The 20,789-nt window shown below is 38.0% G+C and overlaps 1 protein-coding gene across 6 annotated transcripts in view; it reads right to left on the reverse strand.

The window, feature by feature from the left end:
* Window positions 1-1,117: 1,117 nt before the first annotated feature.
* Window positions 1,118-20,789, reverse strand: part of LOC129779835 (synaptotagmin 1) — a 55,217-nt gene continuing 35,545 nt past the window's right edge. For 5 of the 6 annotated variants that reach the window (XM_055787569.1, XM_055787568.1, XM_055787573.1 and 2 more), the window contains exons 7-9: window positions 14,052-14,169; window positions 13,751-13,884; window positions 1,118-5,195 (exon numbers count right to left, since the gene is read on the reverse strand). In XM_055787569.1, the coding sequence (XP_055643544.1) occupies window positions 5,004-5,195; window positions 13,751-13,884; window positions 14,052-14,169 (444 nt within the window). In that variant the 3' untranslated portion in view covers window positions 1,118-5,003. The remainder of the gene's footprint in view (window positions 5,196-13,750; window positions 13,885-14,051; window positions 14,170-20,789) is intronic. The other variant, XM_055787572.1, reaches the window with a different exon arrangement.

Below are 20,789 nucleotides of genomic sequence, written 5' to 3' on the forward strand. Positions count from 1 at the left end.
ATTCGATTGGCATCCACTTCCAAATCCATGCTGAACTATGTCGTGCAGAAATCCAGCCGCTCAGAAAATTTGGGTTACAGAAGAAGTTGTTGCGCTTTATACCCGTGGCTTGTACTTCGGTGCTATTGCACTTGATGTTTGATGACTCTGAAACCGTCAAAAATCTCCTGTGTTCGTAAAAAGACAGAAGCCATCATCTCCGGAGTGATTTCACCGCAATAAATAAATACATTTCACGTGTTTTTATTTATTTATATCTCAAAGAATCACAATGGTTTGGGCACAATCGTAACTGTGACAGGTGTCCTAATTTTCAACTCCTACCAGATGTTATCCCTATGGAGGCGGCATTGAAAATAGATTAATGTCAGGGTAGTTGCAGTACTCCAACTTGTCACCTACTGCACATAACCTCTGCGAGGTTACCTAACCTGTTTATAGAACATCTGCGTACCATTGGCTTGAAAGGGCCGTGGGTAGCGCCAATCCTAGTTGCTGCGTATAGTCCTCCATAGTTTGAAGATACTGTAATTGTTTAGTGTTGTTTCGTGGTGTTCGGATCTGTTACGTCCATTATACGGTCCACTGAATTGTGTCTGCTTTTGGGGAGGTGCGTAAGTTGATTATTTCTGAGAAAAACAGACATTTTGTCAATTTTGTTCCAATGTGGCCACGTGAATTGTGAAAATTGCGTAGAAATATATTGCCACTTATAGATTTTTTGTAAAGCTCCTCCAACACCAAATCGAACTTTTAGCCGCAAAATCAAATTCCAAGTAAAGCTCAACTGGAGTACTCTTACTACAATGAGTGTTGCGTCATTACCAAGAACTGCATTATGAGCAGTAATTGCCACTTCAAATAAAACTCTCGTCCCATGTAGTTATTATTTTCACCAGAGTTTTTATTATTATAATACTTTATTATTTATTTTTGGTTTTGATTTACAATAGCTTAAATATACATATTCTTATTATTTCACAATATTTTTTTACTTGTTTGATGATTAAAGGTCATTCCTTTGTATATGTCTAATTATTGTAATATTTTGTTTTTTTTTTATATTTCATTTAACTGTAACTGTTTTTTTCTCCATTTCAATATTTATAAATTACAATTAAATGTTTGCCTTTTTTCTGGTTTCCGCATGAAAGCATGGTAAGAAGTCTCCGGTCGGGTTTCTTGGTCTTCCTTTCTAGTATTCAGTCCGTTCAGTTCTCACTATCGCTAGTTATTTGCTGTCCGAAAGGGTTTATTGTTGTCACCGTCGTTTGCCTATTGCAAATTAAAAGTATCTCTCGGCCGTTCTGTACAAACAATTACGTTGAGATGTTTTTTGTTTGTGTTACAGCTTTAAAATCGCTTTGCCTCTGCCATATGTATTCAGGATTGCAATTCGTTAGGGTTCCATTTGTTTTATTCATATCTCGCGGAAGGGTAAAACACTCTGGGAGAGGTTATGAATCATCTACCTTTTTACTTATTGTTAAAAGCAGCTGAACGCTTTTCATTTCACCACAAAGTGAGGAATGTAGATTACTTCCCAAATGCTACCAATTAGATTTCGAATAGCAGTCGTTATCATACTTGCGTTTCTTCGCTAGAGGTGCAGTTCAGAACTAACTCGTCTACGAGGTGCATTGCGCTATAACAAGAATCGCTGTTCTCTTATTTATTGCCTGATTAACCCTTACGTTTTGCTGTTGCTGATTCGTTCGTTCGCTATCAAATGGAAGGATCAAAATAAGTTGCTTTCGTTTGGATTAGATTATTTTCAATTATATACAGAGCAACTACTTTTGTTTCTAGTTTGCCTTTTCCCAGCTTGCAGTAATTCATCTGCCACAGATATAAGTATAGCAAACGGTGACCAGCGTCTCGTCGTTCAGCTGAAGAATGTTATAGTAGATTTTCCTGGATCAGATCCCGTTGGCAGACTCCAACAAAGCGTAATACAACAACATAAAGAGTGTTTGGTTTTAGTGGCTTAGAACAGGCTTACATTGAAAGGTTGAGTCTTAACAGTGAAAGTACTTGATATACTACTTCAAGTAGGTATGATATTAAGTTGATCACTAGTAAATCGCGTTTATATTTGTGTCTTAAAAAGAGATAGTTTAGGACGTTGGGGGCCTCCGGGGCATTGTTTCGTGACGTTTTCTGTACTGGAAAAAAAAGCTTCATTTTCGACGGTACAAAACCGATCCAACACCCGGAGGTCCCAGATAAACAGCTCCTTCTCGACATGTCTATAAATACAAATTTCTTTCAGTTTCTGTTGTGAGATTTTCATACAGATTTTTCATCGCTGCTAATCTTATTAGAATTTCTGAACTGATATAGCTGAGTGTACAAATACTGTATCTTATGGGGATATTCGTATTTAAATTTGATCAACTTTATAATATGTATATATAATTCAATAGATAGATCATCTTATTTAACGGTAAATAGCATTTTTTATAACTTTTTTCGTTTTCTTTTTTGTTTCAACAAGAAGTACAGTTTTTAATAATATTCCTCAAACTGATTAATAGTAATCTATGGAATTTGTGAACCTATTTACTTCCGACGGAAAAAATACCTCAATAACAGTGGTTTCGTTCTTCACTTATGTCTGTTTTGTGTGGGTGTTTCTTGAATGCTATTATCGTGATAAACAACAAAACGGCTACTCGTGAAAATCTGTCTATATGTGAGCCTTATCATGTTCGTTCGGTGAGGTGTCAAAAAAGTCTAAAGCTCCTGTTTTTTTATCGTATTCTATGTTTACATTAATATGCCTGTGGTCGCTTAGGAAGCAGAGCTCAGCAATTCTGACGATCCAATGTAGACCTGGGGTCTCAATGAGGATTGAATTTATGTCCGAAGGCTTCATTTTCGATATTAACATCTAGGAATCATCCCTTCTATCGATACACATAGGCTGCAAAAAGTAAAAACATGCGCTAAAAGTATTTGAATGCCCTTTTTACCTAACTTCCACCATATTGTCCGAATTGGAAAAACGTTCATAGTAAGTAATAAATGCAACTTTTAAAAACGGCTAACGAGATCGCGGTCCAGCTCTTTGCCATTGCCATTCACGATATTCACTCGAAACCGACCACGGAAGCCAATCTCACCTAGTTACGATTTTCTAATACACACCTATTTACTGTGTTACATTGGTAAGAATGCCAAATCATCCACTAATATAACCTACGAGGCGTTGTCGCGCTAAGCCGAACACTGCGTGCTCTTTCATGCCGTCACGCTGTGATACTTTTACCTCTGCAATGGTTAATATTGTTCTCCCTAACTTATCGAAATGCTACGCACAAGTAAACTGAGCCGATGGTGCTCCTCAGACCGCCATTATATGACAAATGCTCGTGTACTCTGAGTATACCAGTTGATACGTTGGATCATACTGCATTTCTGACCAAAATTTGCAAGAAAAAACCCGTAGGAACCTTTTTTTGAGTTACGCCATTTTGAAATCTTAAATGCTAGAATTTTTAGAAAATAATAGTGAAATCCATAGCAAAGGATTGTCCTACGCCAACAAAGTTCTGGAATAATGTTTACGATAAGACATTCTAAATAAGTTTCAATTCTAATGGAAACCACGGAACGGAATTAAAAATAATTAAAGGCTAAAATTTGAAGCGAATTAAAATAGAAACCTTCAAGGCTTCAACGCTACCCTCAGCAGGCGACACTTTTCTCTTAGTTAGCAAAGTAGGCGCCGATTTTTTCAGTGCTTTAAACCAGCCGGGTGCTATGATTGATGCTTAGATCGCTAGGAAAATTTCAAGCAGAACTGTCAAAGGGGAACCCAATTCAAAGCAAAACAAAGGGAAAATGTCAGTGGGGAACCCGATATGTTGGCTTCTGTCAGTTGAATAGAGGTTCAATTTGGACGTCACCGACGTGCTTTAAACCATGAAATTTTCTCATGTGAGTTGCAAGATGTTTTACTTTATGCTTCAAGCCATGTAAGATTTATTCGCGGATATACTCGGAAAAAGTGTTCATATTTTACCTTTCGAATAGAAAAAGGCAGAAGACTAATCTCTGTTACAATACGGAAAGTGACAAGAGATCATTATTGAATGTTCGCCAGTGATTTTACGTGCCGTATTTCCTGTTCCACTACTACAGACACAAGCAGTAAAACGGTATTTCCGCGTTCGTACGCCGATATTATTTTAAAATAAGTACGAAGACGAATGCAAAAACATTCCTGAAGTGTCTGGGAAAGCTCAGACATTATTTGGAAAGAAACCTACCTGCTAATGGAAGAGAAGGTAGGTTATTCCAAAACAAACCACTTCTGGAATTTAAACTTTTTTTTTAAATTTTCAACATGTAGTATTCCAACCGAGCGTAGCTCAATAATGGTTCTTACGTTGTATTTCAAATTTCGGCCAGAGAATCACAATGATCCATCGAATGGACCGGTACACTTAAATTTCATCAATATTTTTTAAAGAAACATTCTGGGAAGCACCGTGAAATTATTTATGGAAATTCAATCAAAATCTGTTTGCACAATAAAGAGCTCATAACATATTCCCGAGAAATAAACCGAGCACATAATGGCCATTCCGACATATATATATCCCTGTGTTTGTTTGTCTGCTTGCCTTTATTATGCTCAAATTACTTTCCGTCAAACGATTCGGTAAAAAAAACAAACCACCTACTTCGTATTTTTTTAACCGTATGGTTTCAATCCTCGAAAAGCTTGGTTTTATATCTTGTGTTTTATGCTAATTCTCGTTTTTCTTCTTTTTCTTTGCTCTATTATATTTTTCAATGTTTTCACCTTTCGAGAGTTCATTCGATCCCCATTTTCCGTCTACATTAGCTCTGTTTTTTTTTTGCTTTACTTGACTTAAATTGTGTCTAGTCTCACGGGTTTTCGATTTTCGTTATTTTTTTTCTTCTTATTTTGTCACTCCTCATCGTCCACATGCCTCATGCTGTGGTCCGTTGGTCGTCACACCCCAACCACCTTAATCCTTCTTGTCATCCTCCGGATCCTTTAGCGTGTGCCATTGTGCGATCGGGCGCCTAGGCGAGGCGAGCATATCGGACCAGTGGCGCAACTCGGTGCCGCTTGCATTGTAGCCGAGGACGACCTTGCCAATGGGTTCCGACGTGCCGATGCGATCGTAATCCACCACGGTAACCACTAGATTCACTTTCTGCGAATTGGAGTTGTTTTTGTTTGGTAAATGACGAAATAGAAAAATAACACGTATGAAACGAAAGAAAGGAAATGGGGTTAGTTAGGGCACTTGGACGCTTCCGGCGTCGGGTTGATGGTAGAACACATTCAGCAGTGATGTTATTGCTTTCTTATACATATACGGCCAACAACGATTACACCATTGAAGAAAAAGAAACTACGCTACAGGCATCGGTTTTTTAGTCCACACGCGGTGGAAGATTCTCTCTTTGTACTAAGTTACGGTTATTGACAATATTAGATCAATTTAATAGCGAATTCGTTTTTGTTCAGTTTCAACCCCAGTGCCGCACTAACTGCTGTCAAAACGTTTTTTTATTCACTCAGTTTCGCACTCAGTGTCGCACTAGTTCGCCCCGAAAACTGTTAGTTTCGCACTGAGATGTTTAACGGGTTGGCACTCGGGTTCACCAATACAACTATACTGAACTGTCAAGTTCCGAATATTATTTTGGAAAATCTAAAAATAAAGACTATGAAAATGGAAAACCTGCTGCTTTTGCTTTTGTATTATTGGAAGCGTAATCCAATTCGGATTCTGATTTTGAAGAGTATATTCGAGTAGACGGCATTAAGCTACGTGTGCTTTCATTGGGAGGTGAAAATAATGATGGATATTCAGGTGGAATAAATTTCAAAATCAAAATTATGAATGAAAATTTACTTTAACGTATCGAATATTTATTTTATGTGATATCGCAGAAACATATTGAATGAAAACTGTGTCTAATGATGATTTTATATTATAATAGTAATTATTTGTGGAACAAACAGGAAATGCATCGACAAATGGTTAAGTGAGTGTCAGAACTACATGTGTTAGGTAATCGAACAATATGAAGTACAAATTTTCATTCAAACTTTTATATGTTTACACTGCACTTGGCCCTTCTGATCTGATGGAGAACAATTTACCTCCCAAGCACTAATATCACCACCAGACGTCGACACTGTACATTTGCCGTCGTAAATATAAACAAATCAGACTATATAACGTACACCAACAAACCAACGCATTCGTGAAACTGAAAACGTTTTTTTATTACAGAGTCAGTTTGGCACTGACTCAGTTTTAAAAACGAATTCGCTATAACTTAATAATCACTAGCAGCACAGATTATAGTTTCGAATAACACCCGTAACATATCTGTAACTGTTGAATAATGCGAAAGATTAAAAAGATGTACAGAATTTTGAAACAGAAATTTAGAAGTTCATCTACATGTTAAACATCATTTTTCTTCAAACTATTAGAGTCTATGTAATGTACCATCAATTAACGTATGAGGAAAAAAATCCGAACAATTATCCAAATTGTTCTGTGCTTGGTTGTCTCTAAACTGGCAACACTTCTAGTCAAAGCCAGTGTCAAGTGACAATTGGTTTGGAGAATATTATTGTCGAAAGAATATCGTCATAAAAAAAGTTACTATTACAATGACTATTTCAGAAGTGTCCAACAGTTCTGAGTTAGTCTGCGCCTTACATACATTCCGTGTCTTGAAAATGTCCATGTGCGAAACAATATACGCTACGGAGTGACTGTCAAAAAATAAATGATGTACCGCGAATATATGTAGATCGCGTACAGAAGAATAATTTCTGTTGAAACTTGAGTGTTCGAAATTATATCAAGCGGATTTCCCGCTTAACACGTTCGTTGCCCAAATCGACTTTTCTTAGTTTCTTGCGAAGCCCAACTTGCGGATAAATTATTAAATGAAGATCAAACCTAGTTTGTAGACAACTTTTACACAATCTAGCCATATTTTATTTAATTTGAAGATGCATTGACAACAATAACACATGTCAAAGTAATGTTATATTGGTTTTGCAAAAAGCTACAGTACAAACCATCCGCACTATAAATTAATAAAAAGTATAGTATAAACATTATAATAATATGGTTACAATTTTATTATATGTCTACATATCCTATAGTTACACTTAGGTGCCTATTATATCAAATTCCTTTTTTAATCCTATGATTTTTGAAAGACGAAAGTGTCACCCATATCTGGGTGACGGGGCGACGAAAATGTTAAGGAATGAAAACGGTGGTGAATACTGTAGAAAGCGTTTTAGGCGATATTGCAGGTCAAAAGGGATCCAGCAAGAATTCACTGTGCTGTATACTCCGAAGCAAAAAGGCGTGAGGGAGCGAATGAACCGAATTCTTATTGAGAAAGCGAGAGCGATGCTCCATGATTCGGGGATAAGTAAGACATTCTGGGGTCAGGTGGTTCAGACGGCCGCGTATTTGATTACAAAAGTCCGGCTAGTGCGTTAGATTCGAATAAAACTCCGTTTGAATTATGGGAGTCGCGAGGGCCGGATATTTCAAAAATTCGAGTTTTTGTGTGCCGAGTGTTTACTCACATTCCAAAGGAACTGCGAAAGAAATTAGATCCCGTGACAAGGCGTGGTTGTTGGCTACTCTCGGAATGGCTATAGGATATGGGATTCGAAGAAAGCAGAAATCATCGTTACTCGTGACGCGGTGTTTGTGGAAATCGAAGCACCATAGAATATTGTTGATAGAGCAAACTGTGAGGATAATTTCCAATCTATACCCAGAAACTCACATGGATCGGATCGGATGACCGGTATGCTGAACCGCAGGAGGATAATTCTGATGAAGAATATGGAAGCTTTTTGGAAGATTTGGCCGTGGAAGATCCGATCGTTGGTGGTATCGGCCAGAATCGTATGCAGCAGACTAGCTGAGAATGGATTCAAAAGCAGATTCACAAAAAAGTCCGTTTATCAGCAAGAAAAATAAATTGAAACGGTTTTGTCCGGAAACATGTTAACAAACACAAAGACTTTTGGAAAAAAGCCCTTTGGACTGACGAATCGAGATTTGAGCTTTACAATAAGAAGCGGCGCGAAAGAGTGTGGCGGAAGGATGATGAAGGATTGCAGGAATCTCATCTGCAGGCTACAGTCAAGCACAGAGGAGGCAATGTAATGGTGTAGGATGCTTTTCCTGGGCTGGTGTCGGTTCGAATTCTCGGAATTATGACAGCAGATGCCTACATTGACATCCTTAAGGACAACCTGAAGGAATCGCTTCGAAAAACTGGCCTACGAAACAGCATCGAAATCGACCCTCAGTACCTCCACATGATTGATAGTATGCGTCTTCAATAGGTCACTGAAGCTTCAGGGGGCCACATTAAATAATGATCCATTAAATTTCTTTGCTTTTATTGTGTGATTCGTTATTTCTCGAACTCGGGCTTTCATACTTGTTTTGGTTCAAGTTTTATTAATTGAATCCAACTAAATATGATGTAAATGCAAAGAAATATGTTGTTTTTATAATGAACACTCATGAAATTGCTATTTTTATTCAACAAAATTGTTCAAAAATATTCAAAATATGATTCAAAAATAATTGATTCAAAAATAATTGAGAAAATCGTTATCTAATGCTGTTTTTGATACAATGTAAACAACACTTTGTTTATATTGTTTCAGTACCGAATGCTAACAATACCGCACAGCTCTTACTACCATAACATGAAGAAACGAGGGGATACTCAGAGGTTTTGAATGATTTTAATATTATTTTTGGGAGTGAGCTTTCATTTTTGTCAACGCATATTTGCACACATTAAAGAAGTCATGTAAGCGAGTTGTTAATTATTTAAAAGTGTAATAATTAACAAACAATTCTATAAAATAACGATAGTAGTTTTGATAAAATAGTCCAGAAATTGAGAAAAGTTTCTAAACATCCAAGGTGGGATTTTTCATGCCTATCACTGTAGAACAATGATCAATCCATCACCGATCATATGCTGGACATTTTCAAAGCATATGTTCGATTTTCGAACAGCTTGCCGGTAATAAGTCAAGTAGTTGTTGACTTTGCATTTCTGTTTCAAAAAGTATTTGTGTCAGGAAGCTGATGATTTTGACAATTGACAATTTTCTTTTCGAACTATACGAGGTCTGTTCAACAAGGATCGCGAGATTAGAATTTTCAGCGGATTACGTATATTCGAATTTTAATGTTTTTTAAGGTGTCAGGTTGGTCTTATACTTGTGCTGATAAGTCCGGCCATCTTCAATGTTCAGTTGATTTTTCTCAACTGCTTTGCATACACTTGTTTTGGCTCGTCTTCGATTTTTGCCTAATCCATTTTAGAAGCTTCCATAGGGACGATTGAGTATTGGTTTCCAAGTCATAACCATAAACACATAGCTCGTCACCATTATGACCCTCTAAAAAAAGCAATGTTAATGCTATGCTGTTTTAAGCCGAAATTGATCAATTTTGGTCCGTTTTTTATTTTTTTTAATCTATTTTTTGGAATAGGCAAAACTCGAAAACGAACAGGACTTTCCTGAAAGTAGCACATTATGGTGACGCGATCGATTGATGACAATAAAATTTCTAAAGAATTAGAAGTCAAAGTATTTCAACATTAGTGACAATATATTCGCTGCTACAATGCGAAAACGAATGTAACGAATGTTTTCCGAAGCTGGTTGTTGTCCTAAAATAATGGCCAACACAAAATTTGCAATCAAAGTTCGATTGCTGCAATTGAATTTCTGCAATTGTACAGGGTTTCGCCTTTAATTGGACATCTAGCTAATTGGACAAACCTACAGTGCGACTCGAACAATTGGTCATTTGATCATCTAATTTGACATTTTTGTAAACATCCTTTGTGCTAGTTTCTACAACATGATAGATTTTTAGGAATAGTATTAACCTACATTATGTATTTTGCAAACTTTTCAAATGTTTATTTGTTATATTTTCGATGGTTTTTCCTGTTCTAACTTGTTTTTCTCATTGTGTTTGTTGATATGTCCAATTACAGGAAACAATCGCCGCTAATGCGACACTTAGTGGTGCCTCGGTGTGTTTGCAATTTAGTGGAATTGAATTTCGGCAAACTGCAATCGACTTCAACTGAATATTATCATAACTAGATGGTAACCTGAGTTTTCAGTACATAATTCGCAGCGGTTCGAATATATTGGATATATATTGGTCTCCGATACAGTGATATGTCAATATCGGTTCCCGGAATAAATCGCCACAGAAAACGACTGCAACAGAAACCACCGCTTATAAAATGTGTAGTAGGCTATAAATATTGTGGCGCGGTATTGTATTTCAAAACAAGAATTAACCGGGCAAACGTATCGCCCCAGGCAAACGTAACGCCCCGGGCAGACGTATACCGTCCGACGCTCGCTAGAGCTCGGTCGGACATTGCTAAAGGATCGTATCCTATGTTTCAAACTAACCGGGCAATCAGTGGATCCCAGGTTTGCGTGCGAGACACCGCCGCTTCCGACGGCGGGTCGGCGGTGGACTCGGATTGCGTCATCTTGGCGGCATGGGCCGCCTCGATTCCTTATCCTCGCCAAATGGGGACTTCGTCCCCATTACATTGTCCTCAGAATAAATTTCGAAAAACGAGAACAAGAGAATAAATTTATAATAGAAATGTGAGGCACATGATGTTTTTCCCGCGCCAAATATTTCTAGCCTACTACACTTTTTCTAAGCGGTTGTTTCTGTTGCAGTTGTTTACTGTGGCGATTTATTCCGGTCACCGTCAATATCATCGGTCTGTTTTATCAAGGCCATATGCCCTTCATTCCCCTACCGATTGGCGGAAAAACAAATGATGGATTCTACAGATGGCGATAATGCATCATCTCATATTGCACTTTTTCTGAGTAAGTTCAATGCCAAACATATTGCGAACACCATTAAATACTTTTTTTTTCTAATAAAAAATGTATATTTTTCATTTTGGAAAAGTCCTGTTTAACTTGGAACAAACTTTGAAACATATATATTTATATCAAATGAAAACTCTATTCGAAGATTATTTTCAGTAAGAGAGAAAAGAAATAATAGATATTGTTAGAGTCTTAAAACTAATGATCATGCTGAACATGTAAGGTATTACTATATATTCACAGTGTCCAAAGCGATCGACAATGAGCGGTACACACATAGAAAACATTCGTTCCGACAATACCTAGACATTCATGCAAGTAACACTTCGCGTACGCGACAAAGTCCAAGGTCCAAGTTCTACTTAAAGCATGCCGTTTTGTTCAACCTGCGCACTACCGAATCAATCGAGAGTGAATCTTCCACCGCGCAAAACGTACGAGAACCAATCAGGCGGCTACAAATCTGTGTAGTGCCTACTTGGATTGGTATAGTTCTATTGTTTTTTAAAATTATTTTTAGTTGGGGGACAATAGAAAGTCGAATAGAGAGATAGAGAGATAGAGAGATAGAGAGAGAGGTTACCTTTGGTGAGAAGGAATTTTATGGTCTATTACATGTGCATGTGAAAAGTGTTTTCATCAACGTGTTATCTTTTGCTTGTTTATGTTGTTGTTTCTTGTTGGGAAGGGGAAGATATTTGTTAATGGAAACACTTTTGACGTTCGATTAATAATTTTTCGCACTAATCGTGTAAAGTATTTCTCTTCTCAGTGTTATCAGTTTAGTACATCGTTTTCTTTTGTTTTTCGGTTGTTTCTAGAAATACTTGTAAACGGAAATGTATTGATACTCGATCAAAACTGTGTTATTTGATAGTTGTTGGAAAAAAATACTGGATATATATTTTTCTTGTATATTTCTGGCTAGTTTGATACTTCTCGGTGATAGTTTTGGTATATTGTTTCCAGTCCAAATGACGAAATATTCAAATATTTTGCGTCGTAAGTTCTACTTCAGGATGATCGACACAACAAGAGAGATGGAACGGTAGGATTCGGACGTTTGTTGAATTAGTAAAAAAACACTTTAGGGTAGAAATGGAGGTAAATGAAGCGACAAAACGAACAAGGTAGTACAAATTACGTTACACTGCTAGAGAGAGAGGTAGAGTATATATGTGGAGTGAAATGATAGGAACAACAAAACTTTCGATGCAACAACACACTCTCCGGTAACGCTGTAAACGTTCTCTGTGGTTAGACATGAAGCTTGTTTGAATATTTTAGTAAAAAAGAGAGGAAGAAAATGCATATGAAAAGGTTGTTTTTTTTCTTAGTGTAAGAAAAAATATATGTAAGAGATACTTAGTCGGTTACGCTATATATTTTAATATTTGCCAAAGGATTGGAATGTGCTCACTCTCCTGTGTCCACACGAGATCTCCTGGATTTTGCGGTTTGGTTGTGTGATCCTTCGAGTTTGTTTGTCTTTTTATTGTGTGAATTTTTGTTGTTGATGGTGTTGTCTTTTCTATTGCTTGGTTTGAACTAGATAAAAGAAGTGTCGAAAAAATGTCACGCTTCTTTAAAGGGGGTTGGGAAAACGGGGAGGTGCATGGGTAGAAGCTGATCTCTGAACGTTACTGTCTGCTTCCTGGATGTTGCTTGAAGTGTCAGTTTGGTGGGTTCCTGAGCCCAGGTAAACGAAACAAGTGTTTCTGTTGTGAAGTGAAGAGCTATCTGAAGTATGCATTTGCGTTTTCATTGCGTTGGTAGGTCATCATAGGGTGGGGAGGAAAGTTTTAGAAGTTTCGAAAATTGTAGGAGGTAGAGAAACACAGATCGTCTCTAACATTCACGAACATCTTGGGACGGCACTTCCACAACTGGTCTGCAATGGCATATTATATACAGTTATACATAAAACTACAATACACGAGAATGGCTGTGCTGGGCTTGATTTTATTCGTCACTTGTAGCGTATTTTAAGTTACATAATTCAACAACAAAGCATTTCCAGAATATTTCATGAAATAACACACATAGAATTACACCAAAACTACAGCAAGACGCAAACATAAACACGGAAGGTTGAGACGACACAACAAAGCTGTGTCGTGGCAACACATCCACATAGTTTTGATGTCACCCGAACAAACCAAAAAACATAACCTCAAAATGCGAAAATAATAAACATGAACTACATGACAGATGGTTACGATGCTAACACAACTACAAAAGGAACTTTGAACCACAGACAAACGTACACAACGCTAGTGACATTTTTTGCGTTTTGGAACACAATGCGTCCCATCTGTTTGTCTGTGGATTTATCGATAAGTCGCAACACTTTATCGATGATGTATCCAATCGGGTACTGCAAATGCTCCGCTGTCCAAAATCAAAGCCAGCACAACGGACGTTATTGGAGCTTTCGCGGGTGTCAGCCTTGTAATTTGTTTCTACTAGTTTGCAGAAGGTAGCATGCTTTTTTTATGGTAAAGTTTAAATTTGATCGTATACGTATCGATACTGGGACCGCTCCGGGCCGAGAACGGGAACATAATGCATCCGATCTCAGCCGCCAGAGGGCAAAGCAAGTGTGGCGTGTTCCAAATATATCCTTTTGTATCAACACATCATATTCAACGTCGGTTTACTTTTTTTCGTTCATACATTTACAGAAAACTATATGCAGGAGAAAACGCTCAAGATATATACAGTACGATATGTATAGAAAAATGCAACACAACACAGAATTTTTATATGATAGTATAATACATTCTCGCATACTTGTATTTGTTCGAAAGGAACTTCGAATGAGAACGACTCATTGTAGTAGGGGTTTAGTGTACATTTTTTGATACTAGTCTTTTTCTTTTTCAAACGCTTTCCATTCTGCATCAGTGCAATCTTAACGTAGGGATCTATAATTGAAAAAAAGCAAGAGGAAATTCCATTAGTATTGTTAGTGACAAGTTTAATTTCGATTCCTAGCGCCAAAGCAATTATCGTTAACACACGTTGAAAATTATTATGTTTTTTAACATTTCAAACAAAAAGCTGTCCTCTGGCCAAGAACGGATAAGCCCACCTGATAATCCACCGACGTCCATCTTCTTCAGGTTCTTCGCCTCCAGGATCACGACGGTTAATTTACCTGCAGTGGGTACGTAACGCAGCGAGAAGCAGATGTCTCCGAGCTTGTTTTCCTACAGATTTGCGTATTTGTTTGGATAGAAAACAGAAGAGGAAACAGATAAGAACAATTATTGTAGAACACTTCGAAGTTTTCTCTTGACAGCGAGCAGCTTTGGACAAGAAGCTAATAAGAGGGGGGAGGGGGACTCATATCGTTCAATTAAATATATATTGGTCTAGCAGCACAGTTAAATATATAAAAAAGATAATAAAAAACCAAAAAAGACATCTTCGGGATATCATGCTTTTTTGATTCTCTAAAACCAGCAGCGAAAATACAATATATGTATATATGTTTATATAGGTTGTTTGTTTGTTTGTCTGTTATATCACTACGTGCTTCTAAAAGACAGCATTTACAGTTGTTTTGGTTTAGATATTTAATGAACGGTTAGTGGGAGATAGGTTGGAGTTTGCTTGTCGGACATTTTTTCCACTCTCGGAAGTACACTACTCGAAAGAAGGAGGTGGGCTTGGAAAGGTGTTCGTATAGCTTGTCATGAAACTCCCCACTTCCGAAATCGCAATTGCGCAAGAGATAGAATGCTTGACCCAAGGCTTTTTATTGTTCTTTTTAGACGATATAGATAGCACAGATACAGGAAGTTGTGAGGCTTGTGTATAACTTCTGACGGTTGTTCATATGTACAAGTTTCGTTAGTGTTCGTGGGGAAGGGTTATCATATCAATGAGTGATCACACGCACACACGCACATGAAAAAGTGTAAGTCCTTCTTGCAGTGTAATGGTAATCATGCGTCTCATCAGAATATGTTTGAAATTCCTACGAAACAATGAATTAGGACCATTCATTAGCTAAATATTGCACACATATCTTGCTTGAGGCCGAATCTGACCGTATATAAACTCTGGGAAGATAATTTGTTCGTCTTTCCACGTTGATGGTTAGAACACACAACGCAAATGATTTCAAGAAGTAATAGGAAACATCGTAGTATTTCGACTTTCGGGTTTATTATAAAACTCCGAATCTAAAAGCACTTTATAGCGAAAGGCGCTGATTCATGCAGTGGCGACTCAGCAAAAAATCTTCGAAGTGTACTATCCACCCAAGCTCATGCTGCAATATTGTTTTCCTTGATCCGGACAGGAGTTATTCTATGGAGTACAAATCGAATGATTTCCCCACACTACTAACACTTTCTTTTTTTACCCGTGAAAACACTGATGGATGCGAAAAAATCCACTCCCATTTGAAATCAAAGTATACCAATATTTAACGTTTTTTTTCAAACTTCGTAAAAGTAGGTAATTAGTGGGCCATTTTTTCATTTCCGTATCGTTGATTCATTTTTTAGAAAAACAAAAAAAATGTTTTTGTTCTCAAATGGGTATTTTTACGGTGAAAATCCACTTGCGTAATTTTTTTTTACTGTGTTTTTTCGTAGCTTTTTAGTCAACTTTTCGTGCATAATGACGGGTTTTGACACTGAGGAAGCTTCCGGAAAATGGGTGGTAAGCAAATATCAACACAGGTCCGAAATTTAATTGTGCGTGACTTCCAGCGTAAGGAGTTTCAACAAAACTTTGCTGAGAAGTATGGGGTAAACCGTTGTGCGGTCCAGCTGGATATTCGGAAGCATCTGATGCTCGGCAGCGTGACCGATCGACCGAGAAGAGGACCGAATCGTAAGACTGATGCAAGAACGGACACGCTAATCATCCGGGATGTAAAGAAAAACCCACAAACGACCATTTGGGCGATTAAAGAAATATCTGTATCTGGACCTTTCCAAGCGCATCATTCGACGACGCTTGGTGGAACGGAATCTGAAGAACTACTTCGCCAAAAAGCAACCGATGATCAGCAACATCAACAAAAAAGCGACTTCAGTTTGCAATAAGCCGCTGGAGTTCAAGAAGTGCGTTATTTGGTCGGTTGATTCCAAGATCGAGCAGTTTAACAGAAAAGGCAACTCCCGGTGTTGCGGAAGAGCGACGAAGGCCTGCAGGACCGGCATCTACAACCAATTATAAAGCACGGTGGTGGAAGCACCATGGTGTGGGGCTAGTACTCGTGGACTGGGGTGAGAAATTTAGCTATTTTGTTGCGTTGAAGAAAACTTGAGACGAGCTCGACCCCAACACCTCCGGAACCTATTAGAGAGTATGCAAAAGCGTTGGTTATCGAGGTTAAAGCGGTCATTTATTAATTATTTGTTTTTAAGTAAACCATGAAGTGGATTTTTCTGTGTCATACCCTAAGAGTACTCATTTAAGAACAAAAGTATTTTTTTTGGTTTTTCTAAAAAAAAATCAACTATTTTGAACTGGTCTACTAATAATTTACTTTTATGCAGTGTTGATTGGAATACATAGAAGCTTGAACAAAATTGATTATTGGAACACTTTGATTTCAAATGGAGGTGAATTTTTTTTGCCCTCAACAGCATATGTCTGCAGTTATGGCTACTCAATAAAGTGCAGAAACTTGATTCTTAATTTGATTATTTTGCCATATTGTGAAGAAAACTCATTTAAACGCAGGCTCCTTTTTTGGGACAATATGCTCGATTAAGCGATACAATTTATGCTTAAAATGATTTGATTCAAAATATTAATCTGTTTTTGATAATCAACGATTCTTTTTATTCAGCGATGGGAAATTCGTTGAAACTCGATTCGTCTCACCAATAAACATAGACATTGAAACACCTTCGATGATGACATCTTGTCAACCCATCATACCATAGTTGTGTGAGTAAAGGTCGAATACGAAGAAAAAATCTGACAAACGGAAAATGCTTCCATTTATTTCCATTTGTTGTCAGGAAAAGTTTATTTGTTTATATTCTGGAGCCACCGGAACAAAAACTGATCCTGCACGCTCGCAACGATAACTCCGAACTGTCACTTCGTAATTTGACTCGACCGTCGACTTACCTCGAATCCATCATCTAACCGAAGGTGTTGGCCTCTTTTCAAACAGAACCATAAGTTGTTACTGGGAGACGCAAATGGTATGAGATACACTTAGAAAGCAAAGAAGAGATATGTTTTAGAAAATTTCGAGGCACAAGTATCGGACCGTAACGCAAACTAAAAACTGGAGACAGAGAAACACTGAGGAAAGTCTTAAGAAAATACAATGATTTCGATATCGATGATGAAACGTACTACAAGTTAATATTCGTGGCCTTCATACCTCGTTTGATCGGAAGAGTTCTCCGGAAGACTGTAAAATGAAAGGAGAAGTTGCATTCTGTGTTAGAGACTCACAGGGGACAAGGTGATGGACTTTCCTGTCTGCTCTTCAACGTAGCACTGGAATGTGTGATACGGAGAGCGGGTTTCAATATGCACGATTTTCAACAATTTCAGTCAATTTATCTGCTTCGCTGACGACGTGGACATAATCGAAAGAACACATGCGATGGTTGTGGACTTGTATACCCAACTGAAACACGAAAGGTTGATTGGGCTTAGGATCAATGCGTCTAAGACTAAAAAAGTCGGTTGAGTAATTGGCCGGTTCTTCATAGTTTCCGCAGCATCTCTAGTTGCCGTGCCAAGAGGCTATTGACAGCGTTTTGATCTGGAAAGATCAAGAGACGTGGTCGTGGTCAGGAGGAATGATCACCAAGGCTCTCAAAGTTGCCAGGAATCATGGACGATGGATCGCGCAAAGGAAACCAAACGTAGATCTCCGGAGGTGATTTTGCGAAAAGGTTCACCGCGACACACATTACAGTTCGGCGAATCTGTATGCAAGAAGGATTTCGGGCGTACCATGCCAGCAATAATCCCAACAGGACGATGAAATGGAACCTGGTTGCCAAAAACCGTGCAAGAAAACCGTACGACCAAGTACAACGGATGGTTTTTGATGGACGATAGAACATAAGTTTGGATAAATCCCGACAAACCAAAAATATTATCAACTATTAGTGTCTTCAGATGATGATTTTCCTGTTCATTCGATCACACGAAAGTCCTATGAAGTACTGGCCTGACATAGCCAGTTGCCATTTTAGCCGGGATGTCGTAGAATGGTATAAACAGAATAAGCATCAAATTGTCCAGATTTTCGCCCCATCGTAAAATATTGGGCAATTATCAAGCGTAAATTGGAGAATTGTGACAAAACAATCAAACCCCCATCTGATAGAAAAAATGGTGGGAAAAGATAGGTTGACAATGTCACGGCGCAAAGAGTGAAATTCAGTATTCAACGAAAAGATCGAAAGTTCACCAGAAATTTTTCCTTGTAGCTATAAAAACCTACAAACATATAGTTTTACCGATTTTGTATTTCATTTTCTCATGGAGAAATTTGATACTTTGGGCGACCAAATTCTAAATGGAACATACTTCACACGCTAGCGGAAAAAGTTGATGGCAACCAGGGATGTCCATATCCTCTGTGTAGCGAAGAGAAACTTAAATTCACTCACCTTCTCCGTCATTCTCAACGAGAGCGCTCCTCTTTGTTCTATAATCACCATAATTCTAGACATGTCTAGACACGTAAGAAGATGGAAGAGCAGTTTATTTTTTCACTAGAGTTATGTGCGCTCTGACGAGTGCGCAAGGTAAAATAACAGAAGTGGTATAGCGCTGTGGTTCACTGATAAAGTGAACCGAGGTGAAACACAGGTTTTCACACACTCGAACTCCCAACGATAAAGAGAGTGTAAGAGAGTGTGGCTCACTCGCACCAAGTTTTCTCCAAACTAGCGCACACTGGCTCTTTATATGTTCGCCGGTGAAAGGGAAAAGCGCATGGTTTCTTTTTGGTGAGTGATGATTGTATCCTTAGAAACACGCGCGAGGGTGTAAATGCCACTGATCACTGATGGCAACAAAATTCCTCTGGATAGTGACGTTTTAATCGACGATGACGAGCTTGGGTGGTCAATGAGTTTGTTCATCTAGACTCGTTGATAACAACCGACAACAATAACAGCCGTAGTTTACGGCTGAAGACGCATGGTCAACGAAAATCGATTTTCGATCGTCAAATGCTTAGAAAATATTCAACGATGTGCAAACAAAAGGTGGATGGGGAGGGGCAATGAACCAAGAACTGACGAACCCAGCATTCGGAGAGTCGCCAAGGCTGGACTAGTACGGCGGCTAAGGAGTTCACATCGAATCCGGCATATCCGCATATCGCCACGATTTCGACTGCTAGAGGATATTCTGGTTCTTTCCCGGAGATGCCGTGTATGCTGTCCGGATCTAAACCCGAGGTAGAGCCTTTGGAGTATTCTAGTGCCTACGAGACCTTGATGCTGCTGTGATCAAGTCCTAAACAAGATTTAAAAAATTATTTGATTTGGACGAAAGGAAAGCTAACAAAATTGCAACTACTATTAGCTGTTGAAATTTGTCAGAACACCAAAATATGCGTTTAAATGAATTTTCTTCACTGTACAGTATCCATATATCATTCAACTCGATTGATCATAAATGTTTTCTTGAAGCGGAAAGCTAGTCCAAGAAAGTATCAATACAATTCTGTATCGAACAGTTAATTCTTATTTGTGGTCGACTATTCGTGCGCAAGAGACAGCAAGAGACGTTAAAATTCGTTAGCTCATAATACAACAAATTGAGCCAAAGCTGGAAGATCGGATATAATTAATTTTTTCTCGCTGGAAGATCGGATATAATTAATTTTTTTTCGCTTTACATGATTACCAAGATAACGTTTCTCAGATATCAGAAAAAACGTTTTTCATATTGCAAAGTACTAAAGAGAACTGTTATGTTCAACAACAAATTTTGTATGTTGAGGAGTGTTGAAGCAATCGCAATCGCTATTAGGACAATGCAATTAATGATGTGAAGCTAATAGTTCATTGGAATCGGGCTTCACCTGAAAAATTATATTGACATCGTTTTCAACATTTTTAAATCTATCGGATGTTGGAAAAAATATAATATGATATATTTCTTCAATATTATGTCTCGACTTCACTGGTTCAGAAACAGTGATCGAATTAGTCGTTTGAGCTATCGGCGGCGTTCCGAGAACCACCAGTCAAACTTTATCGAAAAATAATTCGGAGCGATAACAACCCTCGACGGAAAACCAAACAGAAGAGGGAGTACTCTGAGCGAAACTGTCCGAGTGTGTCGTGATACTTTGGTTTTGTCAGCTTTTACTTAATTTCACATGAGAATATAGTGTGGCTTTAGTGGTACTTGACCTAATATCTTTTTTTTGCGTAAATTTTCTGCGGGGTTTTATTTGCTCGATTTTGATTTGGCTCTAACGGTGGTGATTAGAATAAATACAGTCTATAGTTGTTAAGCTATCCGGCTTTCGGAAATTTTGTTTCAGGAAAACACCCAGCTCAAATAAAATCTTTTAAAAACGATGGTCTAAAATCAAACAACGTCTTCAAACAAAGGATGAGAAACGCATGAGTGTTATGAAGATTGAGAAACGTATCTAAAATGTATACAGTAAACTTTTTTGTTGCCGTAGAAATCATACCTAAGATCATGTTTTGCACCCAAGAAATGCTTTGACATTCGTCCATTTTATAACCCTTTCTCTCCTTCGGAAATACACCTTTGATTATCGTCCTGAGTTTTTTTTGGTTTTCAGTTTGGCAGAGCATCTGCAGTACCCTGCCATGAAGTTATTTGAATAATGTAG

The sequence above is a fragment of the Toxorhynchites rutilus genome, chromosome 3 (genome assembly GCF_029784135.1).
Source record: "Toxorhynchites rutilus septentrionalis strain SRP chromosome 3, ASM2978413v1, whole genome shotgun sequence".
Lineage (NCBI taxonomy): Eukaryota > Metazoa > Arthropoda > Insecta > Diptera > Culicidae > Toxorhynchites > Toxorhynchites rutilus.